This window comes from Phyllobates terribilis, unplaced genomic scaffold, assembly GCF_046119375.1.
Source record: "Phyllobates terribilis strain yellow unplaced genomic scaffold, ASM4611937v1 Scaffold_2__4_contigs__length_985480577, whole genome shotgun sequence".
Classification (NCBI taxonomy): Eukaryota; Metazoa; Chordata; class Amphibia; order Anura; family Dendrobatidae; genus Phyllobates; species Phyllobates terribilis.
Genome location: NW_027362762.1, coordinates 381848812 through 381873989, shown reverse-complemented (window position 1 = coordinate 381873989; position 25178 = coordinate 381848812). Strand labels below are relative to the sequence as shown.

Sequence of the window (25178 nt, the reverse complement as noted above, 5' to 3'; positions counted from 1 at the left end):
GAAAGTTGTATGATCAACAGGCAGTATTGCATCAATAGGAGAAGAGCGGATTATGTGATTTTGTGGGTAATGATTCAGTATAACTCTTAATATATTGCTCTAAGCATAGAAAGAGCAGAGGTTTAGGAGTCCAGTGGGGACGGTCCTACTTACTGAATGACCACTATCTGTCTGCACCGCTCTAGGGCAGGCTCTAATTGAGCCTTTCACTGGACTTCTATGCATAGAAAGAACAGGGATTCAGAGCAATATATTAAGTTATAAAAAGTAAGGAAAATATTTTTTTTTATAGTATATATCAATTGGCTCCGCTACATTTCTATAAAAGTCTCCAGATCGGACGGCATTTTCTACTTGACGGGTTCCCTTTTGAAACGGGAACTGTGCTTTTGAAATGCTTTGTCTATTCAATAAAAATGTCCTTGCAATGTGGAGAAATGCTAGTAGCAGAGTAGAGGCACCAGGAAATTTTTGTGGCAATTTTTAGTTCTCACCCCTGGGTATAATTCCATTTTGGTGTGATTGTAACATATACAAAATTTCATAACATTGTTAGTTTTGTGATGATTGAGTTACCAGTAAACAATGTTGCAATTATTTGTAATGTCTTGCAGCAAAATAAATGTACAACTTTACAGTAGTTTCACTTTTTTTTTTTTTTAATGAAACACCCTTTATTTGCTTCAGGATAGTCATGTCATGGTGATGCTTTTCCACACACTGGATAGTAAACTATTTCTAGTCTTCTTGAGTGCTCAGTGATGAATTGAATGCGCTCATGAGTGCAATGGACAGTGGCGTACCGCCAATGGCGGCAGACCATGCGACTGCTATGGGGCCCGTGAGCCGAGAGGGCCCCATAGCAGTCCAGGGGCGGACATACCGCCGCCGGTGCAGCTGTGCTGGGTCCCCACCATGGAGCTGCACCAAGGGGCCCGCAAGGTGCAGCTGCTCCCTGCACGCTGCGCGCAGGGAGCGATCCCTGCAGCTCCGCTGCTGTCAGGAGTAGAATAGCAGCGGAGTTGCAGGGATCGTCCTCTGCTTCCTTCCTGACCCAGGCGCGCGCAGCTTTGACGTCATCATCCAGCGCGCGCCTGGGTCAGGAAGAAAGCTGCCGGCAACCAGGAGAATGCTGCAGGGGAGCGAGCTGAGCTGCTGAGGTAAGTATTTTTTTTTTTTTTACTGAAACACTGGGGAGGGGAGGTGCTGGGACAGAGCAATATGGAGGCGCTGGGACAGAGCAATATGGTGGCGCAGGGACAGAGCAATATGGAGGCGCTGGGACAGAGCAATATGGAGGCGCTGGGACAGAGCAATATGGAGGCGCTGGGACAGAGCAATATGGAGGCGCTGGGACAGAGCAATATGGAGGCGCTGGGACAGAGCAATATGGAGGCGCTGGGACAGAGCAATATGGAGGCGCTGGGACAGAGCAATATGGAGGCGCTGGGACAGAGCAATATGGAGGCGCTGGGACAGAGCAATATGGTGGCGCAGGGACAGAGCAATATGGTGGCGCAGGGACAGAGCAATATGGTGGCGCAGGGACAGAGCAATATGGAGGCGCTGGGACAGAGCAATATGGTGGCGCTGGGACAGAGCAATATGGTGGCTCTGGGATGCGTGTGCCCCTAGTAACCCGATGTTTATCATGGTTACCAGCCTGATCGTTGGTCCCGCTGGTCACACACAGCGATGTGTGCTGGCCAGCGGGAGAGCAACGACCAAAAAATGGTCCAGGACACTTTGCAGCGATCAGCGACCTCACAGCAGGGGCCTGATTGTTGCAAAGTGTCACACATAGCGACATCGCTGGTGAGGTCGTTGTTGCGTCACCAAAACCGTGACACAGCAGCGATCTCGCTTGCGATCTCGCTATGTGAGATGGGGGCTTTAGGCTGCATTCTCACATTTGTGTGAAATGTCCGTGTGCTGCCAGATTTTTTTATCGGATGGTCCACGGACTCGTACAGTTTTATAGATCCATTCACACATCCATGAAAATCACGGATCTGAGAATGAGATCTGTGAGGGTCAGAGAATGTCCTGTTCTGATCCGATATTGAGGATTAGAATAGGACATGCTCAATGCGTCGGTAAAACAGGGCAGCACACCGACACTGCACACAGATGCAGGAATGTAGCCTTATTATGTATAGCACAGTCCCTTAGTATATAGTGTACTCACTTATGTATTGCGCCATCCTTAGTTATATAGTTTCCTCTTTTATTATGTTTAACACCCTCCCTTATTATGTACCATCATCTTTAGCTGTAGTTGGGGGATCATACTGTGTTAGGGTCAGCATACTTTTCCCTGGAAGTTGAGGTGGGGTACAGTAGGGTCATTATGCTGCGCATGTGGAGGAATTCACCATGGGGGTATCATACTGTGTTTGGGGGGCCCTTTTATTGGCATCACACTTTATGGGGCAATGAAAGAGATCTAGGAGGAAAATTACTATGTAAAGGATGGAAAGTTGTGAGATCTGATCTTTGTTGACCCCGACAATTATTTTAATTTTTTTTGGGGGGGGGGGGGGAGGCCCAATCAGAGCTTCTGTTATGGGGCCCCATGATTCCTATGTACGCCCCTGGCAATGTAGCTTTCAGCAGCATCATTCATGATTTTCAATCCAGCGACTTGAGGATGCATAAATGTAACTTGCATTAGTCATGCCATAGACAAGGATCTTGATGAAGAAAATCTTGGTTTATTTCCAGTGCAACAAACAGTTTTTTTTGTGTTGGACGACATGGAGTGATGAAGCTTCTTGTGTGACACAAGGTCTTCGGCAGGCTGCACGCGAGTTGAGCAGACATCGTTGCCTTCCTTCTGCAGAGCCAGAACCATCTCACTGAAATAGCTGTGTATCAATTAAAATTTAACTTTTAATCAAAGACTTATAAAATAAGGTGCAAGTGCTCACAGACTAACATATACACAATAAAAGAGTGATCCACTCATACACTCCTTTTCTCCAGTTATCACACCCAATAACATCAGGTGTTCACATGACCTTTCACATGTATAAATGGTTACCCCACCTATACTCAAAGCAGGAAAATTTACCCAGAAAGGTCCTGCTCACATACAATAATGGTCATGCAACAAACAGCATCTAATGGTACACTTCAGTCACCATCTTATTTTAATACTAACTAGATAAGGGTCAGTGTAAAAGATATGTTGAAAGATGCTTGTTGGATAGGAGAAAATATAAAGGTAACATATTTATTTACCCATAAAGCAGCAATTTGTAGTGTTAGAGTCTTCCCAAAATAAATAACCCTCTTTCATGGTTATGATACTTAAATTGTACACATACACCAAGGGCCAGGGACAGGACTCGCTTAATTTCTAACCCTATACCACATATCCCCAGTTTAAATAGACCTGGGAAAGAGAAAGGGAAGATAAATGGAATGCGCTCCAAAGAGTGCTTGTCACACCCAGGTGTGCGGCAATGGGCCCAAACAAAAGCTCTCAGGTCCATAGCTCTAGAACAACCCCTATTGCCAGGGAGATAGGCAGTCCCTGCGGACATATGCATTCCCCCATAGCCTATGCGGGGCATCTTGTGGAACCCTTATGTAAACTCTATAAAGGAGCTCCACATGCCCTTTCTCAGCATGTACAGAGTCAAAAATTACATTGATCTTGTTTTTATGCTTGACCGAAAGGGACAAATACTAGCAGAAGCAATACCTCTGATTAGACAATAAATCCATTAAATGAAGAGAGGTGATAGTCACTGGTATTTTAATGTTTTTCATTTGAGAAATTTAGATCACCACAAGAACATGAGATGAAAGAGTAAGAAGGGGAAAATCTATTAAACACATAACCCAATAATAATTGAGTAGCCAGTTCCTTTTGGTAGTGCGAGACATAAAGGACCTGAGCACATACAAACAGGAGGAAAGAAGGAAAAAGGACCAATGGGCAATATCCCTCTTTTTGTCCCTAACTAACTTAATCCCTATCTACGTGGAGGTTGGCACCCTACCATCCTACGCCAGTGGCGACCCCAACTCATTAATAATCATAATTAAGCCCAATAGCTATACCGCCAGAACCATCTCAAACTTTTCTGCAGTTAGAACCTAACTGTTAGAAAAAGCCAGACCCACCATAATCTCACTGAGGTACCACAGGTGTCTGTGGAAAGTTTTTATTGCTGCCTCAGCAACAGGTTGGTTGATTCCTTTGTATGCTACAAGTTCTTGGAGTAATGTCAAGTCATTTCACGGAGATGTGGCTGGGATCTGACAGCGGTACCAAGCCTTCAAGTATAAGCAGGCAGTAAAAGTGCAAAATTGACGGAGACTTTTTAACTCTGTCAAAGTTAAATGAAATTGGTGACGAATCATGAAGATATACGCTCTGAATATCACTTTGGCCATCCATCAAGCATGATGGTAGGCGACTGGAGTGTTGATGTGTATGTCTGGGTTTGCCGGTGAACCAAGGAACAGGAGTGCCAGTGTTAACAATTCCTTGTAATCATCTCTTGGATGGCATTGTGCCAGCTGGTTGGTGTAAAATTCAACTAGACACTCCTTTTTAAGTGGTCCTAGCTTAGTTGAAACTCCATTCAAGCCGAAAACCTTTGTTTTATCCAGTTGATTCCAGGCAACTTTATAACTTTATATTTGGACCTGTTGACACCGGCCACAATTTAACAAACATGTGAAACACATTTTAAAGAGGGCACCACCTAGTACTCGGGATCAGCCTGCAGCATGTGATGAATTGCCAATTTACCAGAAACCAGAAAGAAACATGCTATGGATACAGGGATCACCAAAATTATAAAATATGTCATTGAACCATACAGCAAACAATTAAAAACACTTAGTCAAAAATTACATGAAAACTGTGTTAACCTTAAATAAGCCTAAATAGCCCATGCATCTCAAACCGCCAACCATAAAGAGTCTAAAAAATTGATAATAGTAGAACAGTACAGCACTGAGGAAATTTTCAGGTGTTGTCAACAATCTATGCCTAGAAATATATAAAAGACTCGATGGTCAAGGTGTAAACATTTAGAACATAGTATGATTAAATATAGACTATCCATACAAATTGTGGATAGTATATGTTGACAAAAGTACCAACAGAAATAAATTGCCCGTCTGAACTTGTCAAAGTAATAGATGAACTAAAATAATACCTACTCTGCCTATTAGTAAAGCGATGATAAAAATGACATGCACAGAAAGCATCAAATAAGTGCCACAAAAGAACTAACAGAGCTGTTGGAGATAATTGCAAGACACATAATTGTGTCAAAAGGAAAATATCACAAACCTTTGAATGCCACGATATAGCAAGATCCTCGATTAGAAAATGGCTGGAAGAGAGCTGCAGGGCAGAGATGCCCAACGCGTGTCGCCAAACAAACTGTGGCTTCCTCACGGGTCTGTATCAGCTGAATGAATTTGTTTAAATGAACAGACCATCAAAGAAAGATAAATGGCTGTTCGACTTTACCGAGAGCAACCATATTGGGGATACAATTGCGCATGCTCCGGACCGCAACATATTCACATATCAAAAGGAAATGTGCTACCGCACATGTGCACATTGACAAATTTACGTTCCAGTCACTTATTGACATTCATGCATGCGCGTGAGGTAAATGGCAGCAATTTATATGGTGCATCTTGTTAGAGGCGCGTACCGCGCATGCCCAGTACAGCGAACAGTCTGATCTTGTGCATCGCACCCAGAAGGGGAGCGTACGGATGCGCAACTTTAATCAAGTATACACATTGCATTGTTTTGTATATTTTTGTATGAAAAGATGGCGCAATACCAGATTTATCCAAAAGACCATCAGATCTCAATATGTTACAAGATGTGTTATATTTCTATGCAAGTAACCAGAAAAAAAGATTGTAAGCAATGGTTAGAATAAAAATGTGCTTGCAAGAACACAAGGCAAAATATTTGAGTCCCTAAATGCATAAATATTACAGTAAAGGTAATTGAAGAAGGCAATTATAGATAATTGAAAAATATCACTATCTCAGGACAATGGTAATCAGTATCCCTATTAGATGAAGCATGACAATCACAATAGAATTCTAAAACACATGAGGTGAGTGTTACCATCTCCAGAACCAATTCCAATTACACTCTCCAAATTAGCTAAGATAATATAGGTATTAAGGATCCAAACTGATGTATTATAAAGTTAGCAACCCATGCAAATATAATCTGGACTTAAATATAGGAAAATACTTATGCCAATATAGATAATGTATAATCATTTTTATACCATATACCCTTAAAAGGATATCAGTCTAATGTTTATAAGTATATTGAATGATTTACATCAGCGATGTCAAACTCAAACAGAGGGCCAAAATAAAAAATACTTGGAGAAAGTTGCAGGCCAGCCAGTATACAGTATAATGGGCCCCACACAATCATCCATACAGTATAATGGCCCCACAGGGGTGGTGGTTCTGGTGTCACGGGCCATGTATAGTCACCCTGCAAGCCAGATTTGGCCCACAGGCCAGAGTTTGACACGTATGATTTACATAAACACAGAAGAATACAATAAATAAGAGGACCAAGTCCAAATAAGCCCAGTTGGGGTAGTGACGTGTGAGGACTTAAAGAGATTGCAGTAAAGGTGGTTGAAGTCCTTTCTTTTTTCTTCACTCTGAATCATCATTCGAGATTATCTGGAGGAGGTTTCCAGGATCTTGTCCTCCGTCATGTTTTTGTCACACAACACGTCACTACCCCAACTGGGCTTATTTGGACTTGGTCCTCTTATTTATTTGATCTCAAATTGTATTCTTCTGTGTTTATGTAAATCATACGTGTCAAACTCTGGCCTGTGGGCCAAATCTGGCTTGCAGGGTGATTTTATATTTGTCCCTCTACACCAGAACCACCACCCCTATGTGGCGTCATTATACCGCATGGAAGACTGTGGGGCCCATTATACTGTACTGGTTGGCCGGCAACATTCTCCAAGTTTTTTTTATTTTGGCCCTGTGTTTGAGTTTGACATCACTGATGTAAATCCTTCAATATACTTATAAACATTTCCATGATATCCTTTTAAGGGTATATGGCATAAAAATGATTATACTTTATCTATATTCACAGCGTTTTTTTTCTTATATTTTAGGTCTGGATTATAGTTGCATGTGTTGCCAACTTTATAATAGCTCAGTTTGGATCCTTAACACCTCTAGATTACCTTAGCTGATTTGGAGAGTGTAATGGTTCTGGAGACTAACACCTTGTGTGTTTTAGAATTCTATTATGATTATCATGCTTCAACTAATAGTGATACTGATTACCTTTGTCCTGAGATGGTGGTATTTTTCAATTACCTTTTACTGTAATAGATTCATGTATATTTATGTTGTCGCCGTTGTCTCTGCAGTTGCTACTACTACAGCAAAGTTCAGCCGATGCTGTTGACTGCCGAACTTGCTCAGTTTCTGTTTTTCTTCACTTCTCTGCCTATAATTCTCTCCTAAATCTTCTTTCCTCGACCTTGACCAGCTTTTTGTCTAATGTTCCCATGCTTCCACGACTACCTTTTTCTCTTTGAGGAAGCAAGAAGTCACGTTCTTCCTTAAGTTTCATGGCATCAGCGTGAGCGGCATCAAGTTTCTTAACAAATTCCTTCTCCTTAGATTCTTGTGTTTTGGTTCTCTGTTTATCATCCTTCTTGACTCTTCTATTGACCTAAAAGACTCTTCACCTTACTGATCACGTGATATTGTTGCCCTGTTGGGATTTTTGCTTTTACCCAGAACCGAATTACTTTGTTGGCTGTGACAGTAGCACTGGTACTTGTTGGTTGCGATTGTGTACAGTGCAGGAAATAAAACCTGGCCAACACCTGCCGATTCGCATGCTTGCTCTCCGCTCCATTCACTTCAGGTGTTGGCTGGACAGCTGTCTGTTACACAGGGATTCACTCATCCATAGTTTTAATCACCTTAATATCGTTCTTGATCGCGTGCAAATTACAATTATAAATTATAGTAAGTGAATTTCAGGCAAAAATATATTTAGACAGTGAGACACATGGGAGTGGTGTAGGCTGCTGCGGGAATATTTAGGGATTAGAGTTACCTAAAACAGTGAATAACACTGAATGTTGTCTGTAATCTGGCAAGTTTACTTTGAATCCATCAATAGTTTGGTTACCAAGAAAGCCACGTCACTGAAACAAATAGAGATAAAAGAATAGCCTTCCAAATATCCTATTGCAGGAGGTTGGAAAGGACCATGTGACAGTAGGAATACCTTTATAAAATAGATATTTTATTGATAAGAATAAAAATAGGACAAAGATACATGAAAAACAGGTGTCTCTCATGTGAGGGAGTAGCCTGACCCAAAGTCCAATGATTTGAGCAAAAACATACAGATAAAAAGTATGTGTATGTAAAATATATATTATATAACATAATGTATAATTAAAATAAATTAAATAAATGTATTTTATATATTGCAAAACTCTTGTTCATTGAGTAATGCCGCAAAAAATATTCACAAAATAGTAATCCGAGAGGGTTCATATCTGTGATCTAAATGGGGGTTGTGCGCTAACAATGTGATCGTTCTGTCCCCATATAGTGTGCACATGAACAATCGTTCTTCCTCACGCAGTTTACATTGGTGTTCTTGTTCTGTAAAAGGCTGATTTCCACAGGCCATTGAACTTGTTTTATCTATTCGTGCTCGATTTGAGCAGAATTCTCTCCGTCTAAATACGGCTTTAGCGCAGATTGTTTTCAGTGAATCAGAGGATGAGGCCAATCTATCTATATATACCGGCAATTTCATGGAGTTTATTCATGTCTTTTCAGGATTAGCGAAGCGTGTTGGAGCTCGGCTACTACTGGCATCTACTTCAGAGGTCTATGGAGGTAATTGTGACATTACATTTGTGTATTTTAGAATATTGCTAAAGAGGTTAAAGGCCCCGTCACACATAACGAGATCACTAGCGAGATGGTTATTACGTCACGGTTTTGGGATCGCTGGAGAGTCGTTTCGTGATCGCTGGGGAGCTGTCAAACATGCAGAACTTCCCAACGATTTTGGCCGCCCCAGCGATCTAACTAACGATCTCGGCGGTCGTTGGGACGCTTTCACACAGCAGCTATTTCAACGATCCACACCTTGATAGGGACTGTATTGTGTCACAAAAGCTTGCATAAAATTACTTTTCGTAAAATTACGTGCATTTTTGACCACTTTTTTGCGCACGCTTTTTAAAAATGCTCCATGTGCCTCTGTGTCTGCCGGCAAAGTGAATGTGAAATTCACTTTGCCGTACAGACACTGCGTAAATATACGCTGCATTTTTATGGGAGAAAGTGCGGGCGTAAAAAGAATCAACATGTCAATTCTTTACACACCTGCGGCCGCACTTTCTCCCATAGGAACCCATTATCCCCGCTGGAATTACGTATTAAACCACTTTTTTTTTTTTACTTTCACGCTTACGGTTTTGGGGTTCCTCCACTTCAGGGGCGCGGAAAAGTCCAATTTATGCACGCCTACGTGTCTCAGTTCTGAATCGCTAACGAAGTCGTTGATAAGGTGTCAAATACAGCGATGCACACTGCCCAGCGGGAGCGCAACGACCCAGGAATGGTCCAGGAAGCTTTGTAACGATCAGCGATCTCACAGCAGGGGCCTGATCGTTGCTACCTGTCAGACATAACGAGATCGCTAGCAAGATCGCTATTGCGTCACAAAAACCGTGACGTATCAACGAACTCGCTAGCGATCTCATTATGTGTGATGGGGCCTTTACACTTGAAATCGCTTTCAACATTGTTCCTGCGTCTCATTATCTTTACCACCATTATCTCAGGTGTCAAGCTACAGAGCAAAAGATAAAAAGTCCAGACTGTGATAAATGATGTAATGTTGGCTGTTGTAATCTTTGGCCTTTATATTGTTTGTTGTTTTGATATAATGGTTCCTTGTAAAGCCCATAGTCTGTATTCTACTTATTTTTTTATTACATTCACTTTATGCTTTTTCCTCAATCTCCTCCTATGTTAATCATCAGATCCAGAAGTTCACCCTCAAAATGAAGACTACTGGGGACATGTGAATCCTATTGGCCCCCGAGCTTGTTATGATGAGGGAAAGCGAGTAGCAGAGACCATGTACTATGCTTATATGAACCAGGTTGGTCGTGTTACTAATGTCGTCACTGAATTTTGGGTCTTCTATCCTTTGGATTACGAGCTCGGAGAGAATGAAGACACAGGACAGGATGTTTGTGTCTAAACATACTCTAAAAACTTTATTACAAAACACAGGGCTAATATACACCCTAAAGGCAGGAAACGGATTTGCCATATATGGTTCGATTATACAGTTTAGCTGAACAAGCGAAAAAAGCTAGTTTCTGTATGCTTTAAAATATTTAATTAGACTTATCTAGTTAGCAAGGTCATTTAGTCTTTCTGCAAGAACACATTATTGCTACAAGAAGCAACATCTTGCCAGGGAGAATCACGTTATCTTTTTAGCAAGGACACGCTATTGATACAAGAAGGAACATTCATAGCTGTTGTTTTCACCTAAAATAACTGTCAGACTTATATAGCATAGATGGGGCCTTTAAACTTGAGGGACTCCATCTTCTGCTATAACATTCCATCCTTTTGTTCCTTCATTTATCAATACGAATTTCTATGTTTTCTTTTAGTACACCGCTGAATACACATTAGAAAAAGCTTAAAAACCAAATAAACTGCAAGACACATTAGCAAAACCTGTAAAATAGCTTGCACTATACCAGCCAACCACCCACCAATGCCTTTAAACCAATTTGCGGGATTTAGAAAGGAAAATCTCTGTGTGGAATTATTGGCCAAAGTATCTGAACAGTTCACTCAAAAGTTTATCTCTTCCCATGAGACCGGGACAGCGAGAAAGGGTATGCTAGTGGAGGTCACAGGGGCATGTGTACATATCCAACAATTAGCAATGGTCTGGTTTTGCTCCTTTAGTCCATCGATTAGAGCAAGATGGTGTCTAATGAATCTATTGTCGTCTCCATCCATGGTGCCTAACCTAGTCCATGCACCTGTGGTCGCAAGTATGCAGGTAAGTATAAACAATGTCATCATTCTTTGTCCGCTGGTTCTCCTAGTATCTTTTTGCAATGGGACGCGTGGATCCAGGTCTCTTTTCCCTCTAGCTTAACGGCTGTACTTGTGGTCAGCAGAACTTGAAAGGGTCCGTCAAACCGTGGATCTAGGCTTTTCCTCACGTGTCTTTTTATAACCACCCAGTCTCCAGGTTGCAGCGTATGGCTGCTAGAGTCTTGATCTGGATCTGGAAGAGAACTGAAGACATTATCATGTACTTGCTTAATCTTTTTGTGTAAAGCCCTCACATAGGAACTTAGCACATGGTTGTTCATTTCTAATGCTTGCGGATAGAAACACCCTAGGCTGGGTACGTTGCCAAACAATATCTCATATGGAGAGAGTCCAGTCTTTCTATTAGGCGTGTATCTTACTGAAAACAGAGCAAGTGGTAAACAGTCCGGCCATGGTTTTCCTGTCTCAGCCATGGCTTTCTGAATTTTTAATTTCAATGTCCCATTCAGTCTTTCCACTTTACCACTACTTTGTGGGTGATATGGGGTATGGAATGCTTGTTGAATTCCTAGAGCTGACATGACTTCATTCATTATTTCACCTGTGAAGTGTGTACCTCTGTCAGTCTCAATTACCTGTGGTACCCCATACCTGCAGACCACCTCCGCAAGCAGTTTCTTTGCGGTTGCCGCAGCCGTGGCTTTGGCAATCGGAAAAGCCTCTGGCCATCCTGAGAACAAATCAATACAGACTAACACATATTCCCATGATCCTGACTTTGGCAGCTGAATATAATCAATTTGCAGTCTCTGGAATGGATAGAGGGGCCGGGGGGTGTGTTTGGGTGGTGTTTTAACTACTCTACCCTGATTATGTGTAGCACATATCATGCACCCTTGTACCAGGTTTTCAATACAGGTGGAGAATCCTGGTGCCACCCAATGTTTCTGCATCACACTCATCACACCCGTTTTAGATTGGTGTGTTGGCCCATGTAGTATCTGGGCAGCTGCTGGGTACAGTGCCCTTGGAAGGCATCGTCGCGTCCCTTTCCCCCATACCCCATTTGCTTCATTCAGGCATGCACCTTCCTTTAACCACTTATCAACCTCCTCCTTTTGAGCCTGAGCCTGCATTTGGGATAAGATGTCCTCCGACACAAAGGGGTTTTTAGGGGCACTTAACTGACGTACTGTTGACCCTTGTTGCGGCTTACAGGCTGCTGTTTTTGCCGCTGCATCTGCCATCGCGTTTCCTCTGCTTACCTTGTCGGTGCGTCTGGTATGTGCTCTTACCTTTATGACAGCTACTTGTTTGGGTAGTTGTAGCGCATCAATTAACTGCTGGACCGCATCAGCATTCTTAATGGGGTGTCCTGCTGCCGTCAGGAAACCTCTTGACTTCCATATTGGACCAAAATCATGCGATATACCGAATGCGTACCTAGAATCTGTGTAAATGTTAACAATACTACCTTCCGATAGTTTACAGGCCTCGGTTAGGGCCCTAAGTTCAGCTTCTTGAGCCGACTGGTGTGGGAGCATTGGTTCTGCCTTGATTACTGCATTGAGGGAGACAACTGCATATCCAGTATGGAAGGTACCTGAATCGTCCTGATAACGGGATCCATCTACAAAAAATTCAAAATCTGCATTTTGTAATTCATGTTCAAATACAGTAGGTAAACCTGCCGTTTCTTGTGCCATCATTTGTACACAGTCATGAGGAACTTCCTCTCTTGGATCTTCCTTATAAAGCACAGTACCTGACTCCTCCTTTAGATCCGAGAGAGGTAACAAAGTTGCTGGATTCAGGGTAGTACACCTCTGTAAAGAAACATTGGGAGGCATTAACAGTGCACATTGTAACCTGAGATGACGTGCTGCTGAGAGGTGAGCGGGTTGCACTTGATTCAATATAGTGTAGACATCATGAGGTGTTAGAACGGTGAGCGGGTGGTCAAGAACAATGTCTGCGGATTTATGGAGTAATAGTCCAACAGCATGCAGAGCACGTACGCAGGATGGTGCACCTCTGGCTACCGCATCCAATCTGCCACTAAAGTAGGCAACAGGTCTCTGATTATCACCGTGTGTTTGAGTTAAAACTCCTGCTGCATGTCCAGCTTGTTCATGAAGGTACAGAGTAAATGGGAGCTCATAATTAGGGGTACCCAAAGCTGGAGCGGCCAAAATACGGTTCTTGAGAGAATAAAAACAGTCTATTGCCTCTGATGTTAGTACAAAAGGTGTTGGGGTAAGACAGTCATAGAGGGGCTGCATCAAAATAGAGACGGCATGAATCCACTGTCTGCAATAGGAAACAAGTCCAAGAAAAGTTCTGAGGGCTGCAACATTAATGGGGACGGTGAATGCCTGTACTGCTTGTTTGCGTGCATTTGTTAAATGACGAGCTCCTGGTGTAATGCAATGTCCCAAAAAGGTGACTGAAGATTTACAAAACTGAAGCTTATCTTTCGATGCCTTGCAGCCAGCGTGATAGAGAAACAACATAAGCGATATAGTTGCACTATGACATTGTTTCCTGGAGGGGGCACAAATGAGCAGGTCATCGACATATTGCAAAACAACGATATGTGGTTCAGACCATCCCTCCAGTATTTCCTGCAGACTTGCAGTGTACATTGTGGGTGAATTCTGGGCACCCTGTGGCAACACTGTCCATGTATATTGACTGCCCTGGAATGTGAAAGCAAACAGGTACTGGCAGTCAGGATGTAATGGTACACTGAAAAATGCATTTGCCAAATCAACCACTGAAAAACAAAGAGAGTTAGAAGGTATCTGTGACAGAAGAGTATGCGGGTTGGGCACAACTGGTGTTAGAAGTTCTGTGGCTTTGTTAACCAACCGGAGGTCATGGACCATTCTATATGCGGCTGGTTGTCCTGGCACACTCTTTTTATTTACTGGGAACAGGGGAGTGTTGCAAGGGGACTGGGTTTTGACTAGGACTCCTCTCTGTAGTAATTTTTGGACCTGCTGGGCTATGGCATTCTCCTGAGCCGAGCTAAGGGGATACTGCCTCTGTTGAGGCAAGATGGCTCCTGATTTTAATTTCACCATTACTGGTTGAACTCTTAACCTACCAACATCTGTTTTGTCTGAGGCCCAAAAATCATGTGGTACAGCATGCTCCAATATCGGGGGAAACTCATTTGTCTCTTCTATGCTGGCAATATCTAGTGACATAATTTTGCAAAGGGTACTTGGTTTTAAACCTGGGGTCATGGTGACAGTGCCATCGGGATGATACTCAATATGTGCTTGTAATTGGGACAACACATCATTTCCCAAAAGGTTACATTGGCCTCGGGGCGATGCCATGAGCTGGCTATGTACAGTAGCTCCTTGAATTTGCAGGGGAATTATTTTAGTGACAGGAAGCAGGACAGACGGGGAATTGAAGGGGGTGGCAATGACATGATGTGAAAAATCAGTGTCAGTGTATGGCCAATCACCTTGCGTAATTACTGAATTGTCGGCCCCCGTATCTACTTGGAAATCGATTTCATGTCCCCCTGGTAGGTTCACCTGCACTATACAACTGGGAGTTGGGGGTAAGGAGATGAGGGGGTTCATGTGCAAGCTACCCTCATCCTATGGGGGCGTTGTTTGGTCGGCTGGAGGACCCGTACTCTGAACATTTGGATACGGGTTGGTCCTACAGATCTTTCTAAAATGTCCTGGCTTTTTACATCCGTAACACAGTTTCTGTCCTCCTCCTTCAGTCCGTCCTCTGCCTCTGTTGTTTCTGGGGGTCGTCTCTACTATGTGTACTCTGGCAGCTCTTTTTGCCTGCGCTATGTCATGTTGTGCCCCCTGAGCTATTCTAGCTAAATCTTCTGCCTTCACTGATCTCCAGTCCGGTCTACTTGCTTTTACCTTCTCTGCAATCTCTTTCTTTAGTCCATTCATGAAAGCACTTGCTAATACCCTCTCACTAGTCTTATTCCCGGGATTGAACCCCATTTCTGACCAGGTTTTCTTTAGTGCATAGAAATAATCCTTAGGATCTTCCTCCTTTCCCTGCACTCTATCTTCTAGTGTAACTTGCTTTTCTGCTTGCCTGTCTTGACATGCTTTTACCAACGCTGCTGCGAATAGGACTCCAGCTGCTGCATCATTAGATTCTGCATCTACGGGTCCGGTCCTATTGGCATACTGTTTTTTTGTCTCATCTATCAACCTATCATAGCGGGCTTCATCTGCCAATTTTCCCTTAATTACCCCCTGCAGATCTATTCTAGTGGCATGGTACGTATCCTGTATGGTGGTGATCATTCTAGCGAAACCCATAGGGGACTGGGATGGGTCTGGCAGCTGGGAGATCAGTGCCAACTGCTCTGAAGGACTCCATGGTCTATACATTAACATTGTACGAGCTTCCTGACCTGGAACCACTGCATCCCCTCCCTGCTGCTGCTGCTGCTACTGCTGGTGCTCCTGGCACAACTACCGTCCTCATTGGGAATAGACTAGCTGGGTGGGGTCTCGGTCCTCCACATGCCACACAGATGTCTACTGTCAAGGGATTCTGCTGTCCACATCTGGGGCAAACCCAACATTTAGGTTCCTGGGAATTCTGGTACTGGGGTGGGGGTGACGTCGGGAGCGGACAGGGAGGAAAATCTGTCATTCCAGTTTTTGTCAGTCTGTAACGTCCGTCTCCTAATTCTTCAATCTTTCCTTCAAAATAAGTGCATACATTCATCCATACATCTACTGTCCCTAACAGACCCTTATCTTTCAGCCATCCATGATAGGAGTTAAAGAAGGATTTCCATTTCTCTCCATTCATCTCTCCATTCTCATTCATTCCCGCTTTACACAATATTTTGTCAATTCCAATCAGTGCCTGTTTCCCTTCTCTGCGTACCACTAAGTCTTTGGCTATAATGCCTTCCTTGGCATTTTGGTTCCCCATTTTTTTCGGTTCTCCTCACCTAGAAGAGACTCCTCAGTCACTTAGACAATGGTCACTTAGACAATGGGCCACAAAGGTTTCTGAACCATTCCACTACTAGCCTCTCTAGGACTTATACGCCAACCAGAAAAACAGACCAAAAACATCAATCCCGGGACACATCCACACCACAATCATTGGATCCATACTTTCATTCTTAAATTCTCCAAAGGATAGAAGGCAGGACTGATCTGAGGGGATTCTACTGGTTCAAAGGGACCTGAGCCAGACAACAATCTGTTGAATTACCTGGGGAGCCGACCGCTCGGGGGTGAGGGAGTCTCTTCTATGCAGTGATATAATTAGGTAGAATATAACAGTTATTCTTACCTCAGCGCTGTATATATCACCAACAGAGAGCTTCACTCGTCCCACGTCTCGGACCGGTCGAGCACCCTTGGGTAGATTAACTCAAGGTCCCTGTTCGAGGCGCCAGCTGTCGTCACTGAATTTTGGGTCTTCTATCCTTTGGATTACGAGCTCGGAGAGAATGAAGACACAGGACAGGATGTTTGTGTCTAAACATACTCTAAAAACTTTATTACAAAACACAGGGCTAATATACACCCTAAAGGCAGGATACGGATTTGCCATATATGGTTCGATTATACAGTTTAGCTGAACAAGCGAAAAAAGCTAGTTTCTGTATGCTTTAAAATATTTAATTAGACTTATCTAGTTAGCAAGGTCATTTCGTCTTTCTGCAAGAACACATTATTGCTACAAAAAGAAACATCTGGCCAGGGAGAATCACGTTATCTTTTTAGCAAGGACACGCTATTGATACAAGAAGGAACATTCATAGCTGTTGTTTTCACCTAAAATAACTGTCAGACTTATATAGCATAGATGGGGCCTTTAAACTTGAGGGACTCCATCTTCTGCTATAACACTAATATTCAGTGTAATCTGGAAGACGTCTTACAACCTACAATAACACCCCCCCCCCCAAAATTTTTGACCCATGTCATGGATCAAAATCGCTCATACAAGTCTGTGGGTCCATGGAAATTATGGATAGCATTAGTCGTTTATACAGTAATGTCTAAAAAAAAAAAAAATTGTTTGTCTCCCAAGCAAATATATAAAACTGGAGGACATCATGGTCCGAATAATGGGGTCTGACAGAAACTCTTAATGAGGTCTTGCAGACGCCCTTATTCTGACCTCTATATCTTTAAGCCCTATGTATTTCCTGTGCTCTAATTACATTAGGGAGACTTTATTTGCTGAGGGATTTTTTTTTTTTGCTGATTGTGTGATTTGCCCAAGTTTCAAAACTATTGCACGTTGTGTAATTTGCGCAGTTTTAAGTCCCTTGATAAGTAGCTAATCTTGTATGTGATGGAGTAATTGATTTTTTCACTACCCATGTAATAGAGTGCTCTTTTGTATTAAATCTACTATCTTTACAGCATGCTCCATCTGAAATGGGTCAATTTAGTCTTACAATATTAAAATGTCTGTGGCACACAAGCAATATAAATGTTCTGTACATTAAGAATGGTAGAAATGGTAAAAAACAAACAAACCCCAAAATACACCGTTGGAGAATTTAATGAGGGTCCCATCTTGATAACGATCAGCTAAGCCGCTAGGGCCCTATGCAGGACCTGGCAAGACAGAGGGCAATAAAAGCTGCAATCCTTCATTTGGGTGCTACAGTTGAAATGAACATACATACTGCAATTACCCCCTCCCTCCCCTAAGTTTGAAAGCTGATTGCTCAAGGTTGCTTCACTCGGTAATTGCCTAAAAAAGTGGGAAATGTTTCAGTTACTATGTTATAGGTGTTCTATATAGACTGGGTCAATGTAGGGAACCACTCAGATAGCCTTCTAGTGGTGCTGTGACTTCTTAGCATCTACTACTCATCTGCTTTTTTTCCTACGAGGCTGTGACTTAACACTTTAAAAACCAAAAAGGTATTTGACATATTACTTTTCACTTCAAATTCTTTTGGAGCGCTTTGATAAAAGTATTTCAGATTTCTTGGAAATTCTGCTATCTTTCTTTTTGTGAAAACCACAAAGTTCAGTCTTTGAAGTTGGGTTTCTGCCATAAGTTTAAATGACAATGAGTTCTGGGGTGGCCAGTCCACTCTTCTGCTGCCAGCCTCATCTTGATATAATAATGGCTTGATCTTCACAGCAGTGGGCTTGAAGTTGTTATATTATTGTTAATTATGTTTTATTTCCAACCAAATTAATTTCAAAGGGTGTTTCATTATGTAAAATAGAATGTGTTTATACGAGTCACAAATTACAGAATCAATTAACCATGCCAGAGCAATTCATTATAGACCTGAGGTCTTCGACAAGATGGTTTTGTGAATGTGTGTCCTTGCTATAGGAAATGCTGCATTGATAACATTATGTCATATAATACATGCTGTGCCCTCTCAAGGAAAGCTCATCACAACTTATTGGAAACATTTACATGGGTTTTCTTTTTATAAATGGGTACAATTTCAAACTGCACATAGAAGCAAGCAACTCGTCAACATTCATAAGAACAGAGGGCTTCTTAATTCCATAGGTTACCGGCTACCTCTGCAAACTAACAAAGGGCAGTATTCTATCAGAGGTGGCTAGGTTCCTGGGCAAGTAGTGCAGCTCTTGTATGCTTTATACTATAGAGCTTGCAAGCGCTGCTCTGAAGCTAGCCAGATGGCTGGATCCAGCCAGGTTCATTGTCCCTGCACTTACACAATGCTGCAGAGGCAAAGCTAGCTCTGCTGTCAACAGTGGACAGTTTGGGCCAACTGTGCGGCCATGTTGCTGGTCAGTTTCGTCGGTCATTCAGGAACGCCCCCTAGCAAGTAAGAAGCCAGTAGGCTGGTTAGTGGTACCTTCCAAAACTCGTAATGAAAACAACCTTGTAAAGTGATACAAGCTATGGTAGAAAAATACATGCTTATTTGTGTAGAATGTTTTTACAAACAAAAGTCACATTTTTACTGGAAGAAAATGTGGTCTCTAAATTTGTTTTTCTTGTTGGTAGGAAGGTGTGGAGGTCAGAGTGGCTCGGATATTTAATACATTTGGGCCACGTATGCACATGAATGATGGAAGAGTTGTCAGTAACTTTGTACTACAAGCACTACAAGGAGAGCCTTTAACTGTAAGTACGAAATGGCAAACCGTTCTGGTCTAAATGCCCTCTAATAGGTTTCTTCTAATTGAAGGCTGGTATAAACATCCTACCTGTTCCTCACATCGGCACATGCTGTTTTCTGCACCAAATCTTTTAGTTGGATTAAAAGGAAATTGCTCTCTATACCGTACATGATAGAATGAATGAAAAATGAATCAACTTTATGAAAGAACTTTTAATAAGCTAAGTGAAGTTGCATCACTAGCAAATAAAATTGGCCAAGGTTTTCATGCCATGTTTTATGGAAGGAATCTGGAACTTTTAGGCATTACGATTTCTCTACTCATTGTTTTTGGGTCCAGAAGTATAACATAGCGGCTTTCTAATGATATTTGCTTGATGATTGTACACCTATTATGAGCCGTCCTCGTCAATCCTTAACCTCCTCGACATCGTTGTTGCCCTCCTAGTCCGCCCTTGATGTCGTCCGTGTGTCCTCTGGGCCGTGTCCTTTTCTTGCCCGCGTCCTCTCTGGCCCGTGTCCTCCATACCTGATCCTTTTGGCCTGTGTCTTCGTCCTCTGGCCCGCGTCCTCCATACCTGGTCCCTTTGGCCCGTGTCCTCGCTCCTCCATACCTGGTCCCTTTTGGCCCGTGTCCTCGCTCCTCCATACCTGGTCCCTTTTGGCCCTCGCCTTCTCCATACCTGGTCCCTTTTGGCCCTCGCCTTCTCCATACCTGGTCCCTTTTGGCCCTCACCTTCTCCATACCTGGTCCCTTTTGGCCCTCGCCTTCTCCATACCTGGTCCCTTTTGGCCCTCGCCTTCTCCATACCTGGTCCCTTTTGGCCCTCGCCTTCTCCATACCTGGTCCCTTTTGGCCCTCGCCTTCTCCATACCTGGTCCCTTTTGGCCCTCGCCTTCTCCATACCTGGTCCCTTTTGGCCCTCGCCTTCTCCGTTTGTACAATGGGGATAATAAGTATTTGATACACTGCTGATTTTGCAAGTTTTCCTACCTACAAAGAATTGAGGTCTGTAATTTTTTATTGTTGCAACACTTCAACTATGAGCAACAGAATAGTTAAGGAAATAAATGGAAATCACGTTGTATGATGTTAAAGTAATTGATCACCTATCAACCATCAAGAATTCTGGCTCACAGACCTGTTAGATTTTTCTTTAGAAGCCCTCCTACTCTGCCCTTAGTTCCTGTATTAATTGTTTCTGTTTATACTCGTTACTTGTATAAAAGACACCTGTCCACATAGACCTGCATAAGGCTGGGATTGGCTACAGGGCAATAGGCAAGCAGCTTCGTGAGAAGGCAATAACTGTTGGCGCAGTTATTAGAGAATGGAAGAAGCAAAATGGCTGGCAGTCTTCCTCGGTCTGGGGCTCCATGCAAGATCTCGCCTCGTGGGGTAAGGATAATTCTGAGAAAGGTCAGGAATTGGCCCAGAACTACACGGGAGGACCTGGTCAATTACCTTAAGAGAGCTGGGAATACAGTCTCAAACATTACCATTTATAACACTACACCGTCATGGATTAAAATCCTGCAGAGCACGCAAGGTCCACCTGCTCATGCCAGCTGTAACGGGGCCGGGAGGTGGAACCTCTGAGCTGCAATACAAAGGGGAAGTCCTTGTAAGGAAGCGGGTGACTCCCAGGGAAGGCAAGCAGGTAGCCACAGCAAGTGTCGGGGACAGTCTCTGGGTAGACAGGCAGGAGGTCACGGCAAGTGACAGCAGGATCTCCAGGCAGGCTGGCAGAAAGCAAGCGGGTGCTCCCAGGTGAGCGGTCTGACAGACGAGGCAGGTAACAGGCAGGTAACTGATGGATAACAGGCTGGCAGGCAGTACGAGAAGTCAGGCTAGCAGCAGAACCTGAGGGCTGAAGCACAGGAAGACACAGTGCAAACAACTTTGCTCGGGCACCTCCATTTTGGAGGAGGTGCCTTATATATGGGAGATCCTCCGGCAATTGGCCGGGGACTCCTTAGGACGGCGCGCGTGGCCCCTTTAAGAGGGAGCGCGCCCTAAGCACAGTGCCTGGGAAGCAGCGTGCGCTGCCAGCAGCGCGGGAGGAAGATGCCGAGCACGGAGCAGAGAGGTGAGGGGAATGGCTTCTCTGCCTAGCAAGGGGCAGAGACTCCGATGCTACACCAGCACATGTCCAAGTCCGTTTGAAGTTCGCGAATGACCAACTGGATGATCCAGAGAAGGTCATGTGGTTAGGAGTCTGAAATAGATCTTTTTGGTATCCACAGCCATATTTGGAGGAAGAAGAATGTTGAGTACAACCCCCAAGAACACAGTCCCAACCGTGAAGCATGGTGGGGGAAGCATACTTTGGGAGTGCTTTTCTGCAAAGGGGACAGGATGACTGCACCGTATTAAAGGGAGAATGGATGTGGAGTAATGTATCGCGAGATTTTGGCCAATAACCTCCTTCTGTCAGTAAGAGCATTGAAGATGGGTCGTAGCTGGGTCTTTCAGCTTGACAATGATCTGAAACACACAGCCAGGGCAACTAAGGTTAAGAAGCATTTCAAAGTCCTGGAATGGCCTAGCCAGTCTCCAGACTTTAACCCAATAGAAAATCTTTGGAGAGAGCTGAAACTCAATGTTGCCCAACAACTACCCCGAAACCTGAAAGATCTGGAGATCTGTATGGATTAGTGGGCTAAAATCCCTACTGCAGTGTGTTCAAACCTGGTCAAGAACTTCAGGAAACGTTTGACCTCTGTAATTGTAAACAAAGGTTTCTGTACCAAATATTTAAGTTGTATCAAATACTTAATTTGCATTTTTATTACATGAAATATATAAAAATCATACGATATGACTGTTTGCTTTTTTTTTTTTTTTTTTTGAGATTGTGTCTGAGGTGTACCTACGATAACAATTACAGACTCCTCCATTCTTTGTAGGTGGGAAAACTTGAAAAATCGGCAGTGTTTCAAATACTTATTTTCCCCACTGTGTGTTTTGTTTTATCAAACTCTGAATTTTTTTCTTGTTATGCAGTGTACTTTATTTGATAACGGAAATTGTCATTCAAAACTGCAATTCGCCCTGCAAAGAAAAATAAAACCATCATATAGCTATGTTACTGGAAAAATAATTAATACAATTGTGGATCTTTAACATTTTCCCGACCACCCACTGTAGATAAACGTCGGCGCTTGCTGGGCTCTGTGCAGCGCCGACGTTTAAAAACGGTGGGTGGTCTCGCAGCGCTCAGGACCCCCAGGGTCCTGCAAGCGCTGCAATTCCGGTGCAGAGCGTTAGCTTTGACAGGTAACATCATCGGGACCTGATTGGATCAGGTCCCAGTGATGTTAACCCTTTGCTATGTTCTATATGCCGCGATCTATAGTGATCGCGGCATATAGAAGATAGACAGAGGAGAGGGGGGTCGTCTTACTTACCTCTCCTTCCAGGACCTGGGGTTGCGATGGCAGCTGGAGGTCACATGACCGCCTCCAGATCTGCCATATATGGTGTCCTGCCTGGCTCAGCCTGCAGCTGAAGCCAGGCAGGAGACTGACTGTGAAACAGTCAGCGAAGATCTCATGTAATGTAATCTATGTCTATTACATTACATTACATTACATTACATGAGATCAGTGGTCAGAAAAATAAAAATGAATGTCCCATACAGGGACTAAGTAAAAATGTAAAAAAAAAAAAAAATAAAATCACAAAATAAATAAAATATTAAACCAATAAATCCATATATTTTTACAAAACCAAAAAAGTACACACATTTGTTATCGCCGCGTCCGAAACAACCCGAGCTATAAAACTGTCACACTAACTCCTTCTGTGCACACCGTAATAAAAATAAATAAAAAACCGAGAAAAAAATATGCTTTTTCATCATATCATCAAACAAAAAGTGGAAAAAAATGCGATCAAAAAGCAAAATAGAAATAAAAATGGTACCGCTGAAAACGTCATCTTGTTCCGCAAAAAAAAGCCGCCATACAGCTCCATCAGCCGAAAAATAAAGTTATAGCGCTCAGAATAAAGCAATGCAAAAAAAAATATTTTTTTCTATAAAATTGTTTGTGTAAAAGCGCCAAAACATAAAAAAAATACAGTAAGTGTAGTATCTCTGTAAACGTACTGACCCGAAGAATAACGCTGCCTGATCACTTTTACCACACTCAGAACGGCATAAAAAAAACCTCAAAACAATTCCTGAATTGTTGGTTTTTGTTAATTTTACCTCCCAAAAAACGGAATAGAAAGCGATCAAAAAATGTCACGTACCCAAAAAATGGTACCAATAAAAATGTCAACTCGTCCCGCAAAAAACAAGCCGTCACATGACTGTCGGACGAAATATGGAAAAATTATAGCTCTCAAAATATGGTGATGCAAAAACTAGATTTTGCAAAAAAAAGCGTCTCAGTGTGTGACAGCTGTCGGTCATAAAAACCCGATATAAATCTGGTATCTCTGTAATCGCACCGACCCGAAGAATAAAGTAATCTAATCAGTTATATCACACTAGGAACGGCGTAAAAAATAAATAAAACCAATTCTTCACCTGCTACTGATTTGTTTATTATGTCTCCCAAAGATCACAGTAAGGCTCTGCTCACATTTATCCTGCTCTCTGCGCTGAGCACTTACACCAGGCTTTCCGTGTAATTCTCTGAAATAGTGATTCAGACGGAACCCATGACGGAAGATTCCCTGTAATGAGGCAGATATAGGCTACTGTGGACGCCGTCTAGCCTGGGATCCCACGGTGTCATTTGTTTTAGGCGTGCATAAAAGTGCGGTTGGCCACAGTTTTGTGCACTTATGAAAAAAAGGACACCGCTAAACACAGGCCAGACGGAGTCCAGAGTAACTCTGCTGCCTCATTACAGTGAATGGATCCTGCAGGGGTTTCATCTGAATTACATCACTTGGAAATTTTAGATGGAAACCCCGATGTAAGTGCTCAGCCTAGAGCGCCGGATAAATGTTACGTAAAATGTTCCCAATAAAAGCTTCAACTCAGTCCTCAAAAAAAGCTAGTCCCCACTCAGGTCCGTCATCTGTTAAAAATATAAGGGACTTCCAAGTTACTGGTAGCAGAAAGGCTCTGGAAAAGCGAAATGGCCCTTGCCCCCCAAACGAAATTCAGAAAATTTTGTGCTCCCAAATCCAAATTCCTATTCTACAATAATTTGTTCTCCTATTGTGAAATAGCACTCCGTCCCCCCCCCCCCCCCAGATCTCGCCGTATGGCTGAGCGGTACAATACAGCCACATATGGGGTATTGCCACTTTTAGAAGAAATTGTGTGACACATTTCGGCACTATTTTTACCCACTGCCCTGTGTGAAAATGTAAAATCTGAGGGTAAAACATTTTTTTTGGGGTAAAAATATAATTATGCTTTATTCACTGCCCAATGGTATAAATTTAAAAATTAAAAAATACGCACTACTTCCCTAGATGAATTCCTTGAGAGGTGTAGTTTACAAAATGGGGTCACTTATGGGGGTTTCTGCTGTTTTGGCATGTCAGCGACTCTTCAAATGTGACATGGTGTCAGCAACCTATCCCAGCCAACTAGCGCTCCTTTCTCTTCCGAACCCTGCCGTACACCAAAGCAGTGGTTTTCCCCCACATATGGGGTATCTGCGTACTAAGGAGAAATTGCACAACAAATTTCATGGTGCAACTTATCCTCTTACCCTTATGATAATGCAAAATTAGGGAATGAAAAACATTTTTTGTGGGGAAAAATGTGAAAATTGTATTTTTACGGCTCAATATTATAAACTTCTGTGAAGCACCTTGAACCCCACACATCTAGATAAGTTCCCTAAGGGGTCTAGTTTCCAAAATGGTGTCACTTGTGGGGGGTTTCCACTGTTTAGGCACATCAGGGGCTCCCCAAATGCAACATGGCGTCCGCTAATTATTCAAACAAATTTTACATTCAAAAAGTCAAATGGC

The 25178-nt window shown here is 42.9% G+C and overlaps 1 protein-coding gene across 1 annotated transcript in view; it reads left to right on the top strand.

Moving 5' to 3' along the window:
* Nucleotides 1–25178, top strand: part of LOC141211172 (UDP-glucuronic acid decarboxylase 1) — a 47886-nt gene that overhangs the window by 3784 nt on the left and 18924 nt on the right. The window contains exons 3-5 of the mRNA XM_073664800.1: nucleotides 8863–8922; nucleotides 10080–10201; nucleotides 19117–19236. Of these exons, the coding sequence (XP_073520901.1) occupies nucleotides 8863–8922; nucleotides 10080–10201; nucleotides 19117–19236 (302 nt within the window). The remainder of the gene's footprint in view (nucleotides 1–8862; nucleotides 8923–10079; nucleotides 10202–19116; nucleotides 19237–25178) is intronic.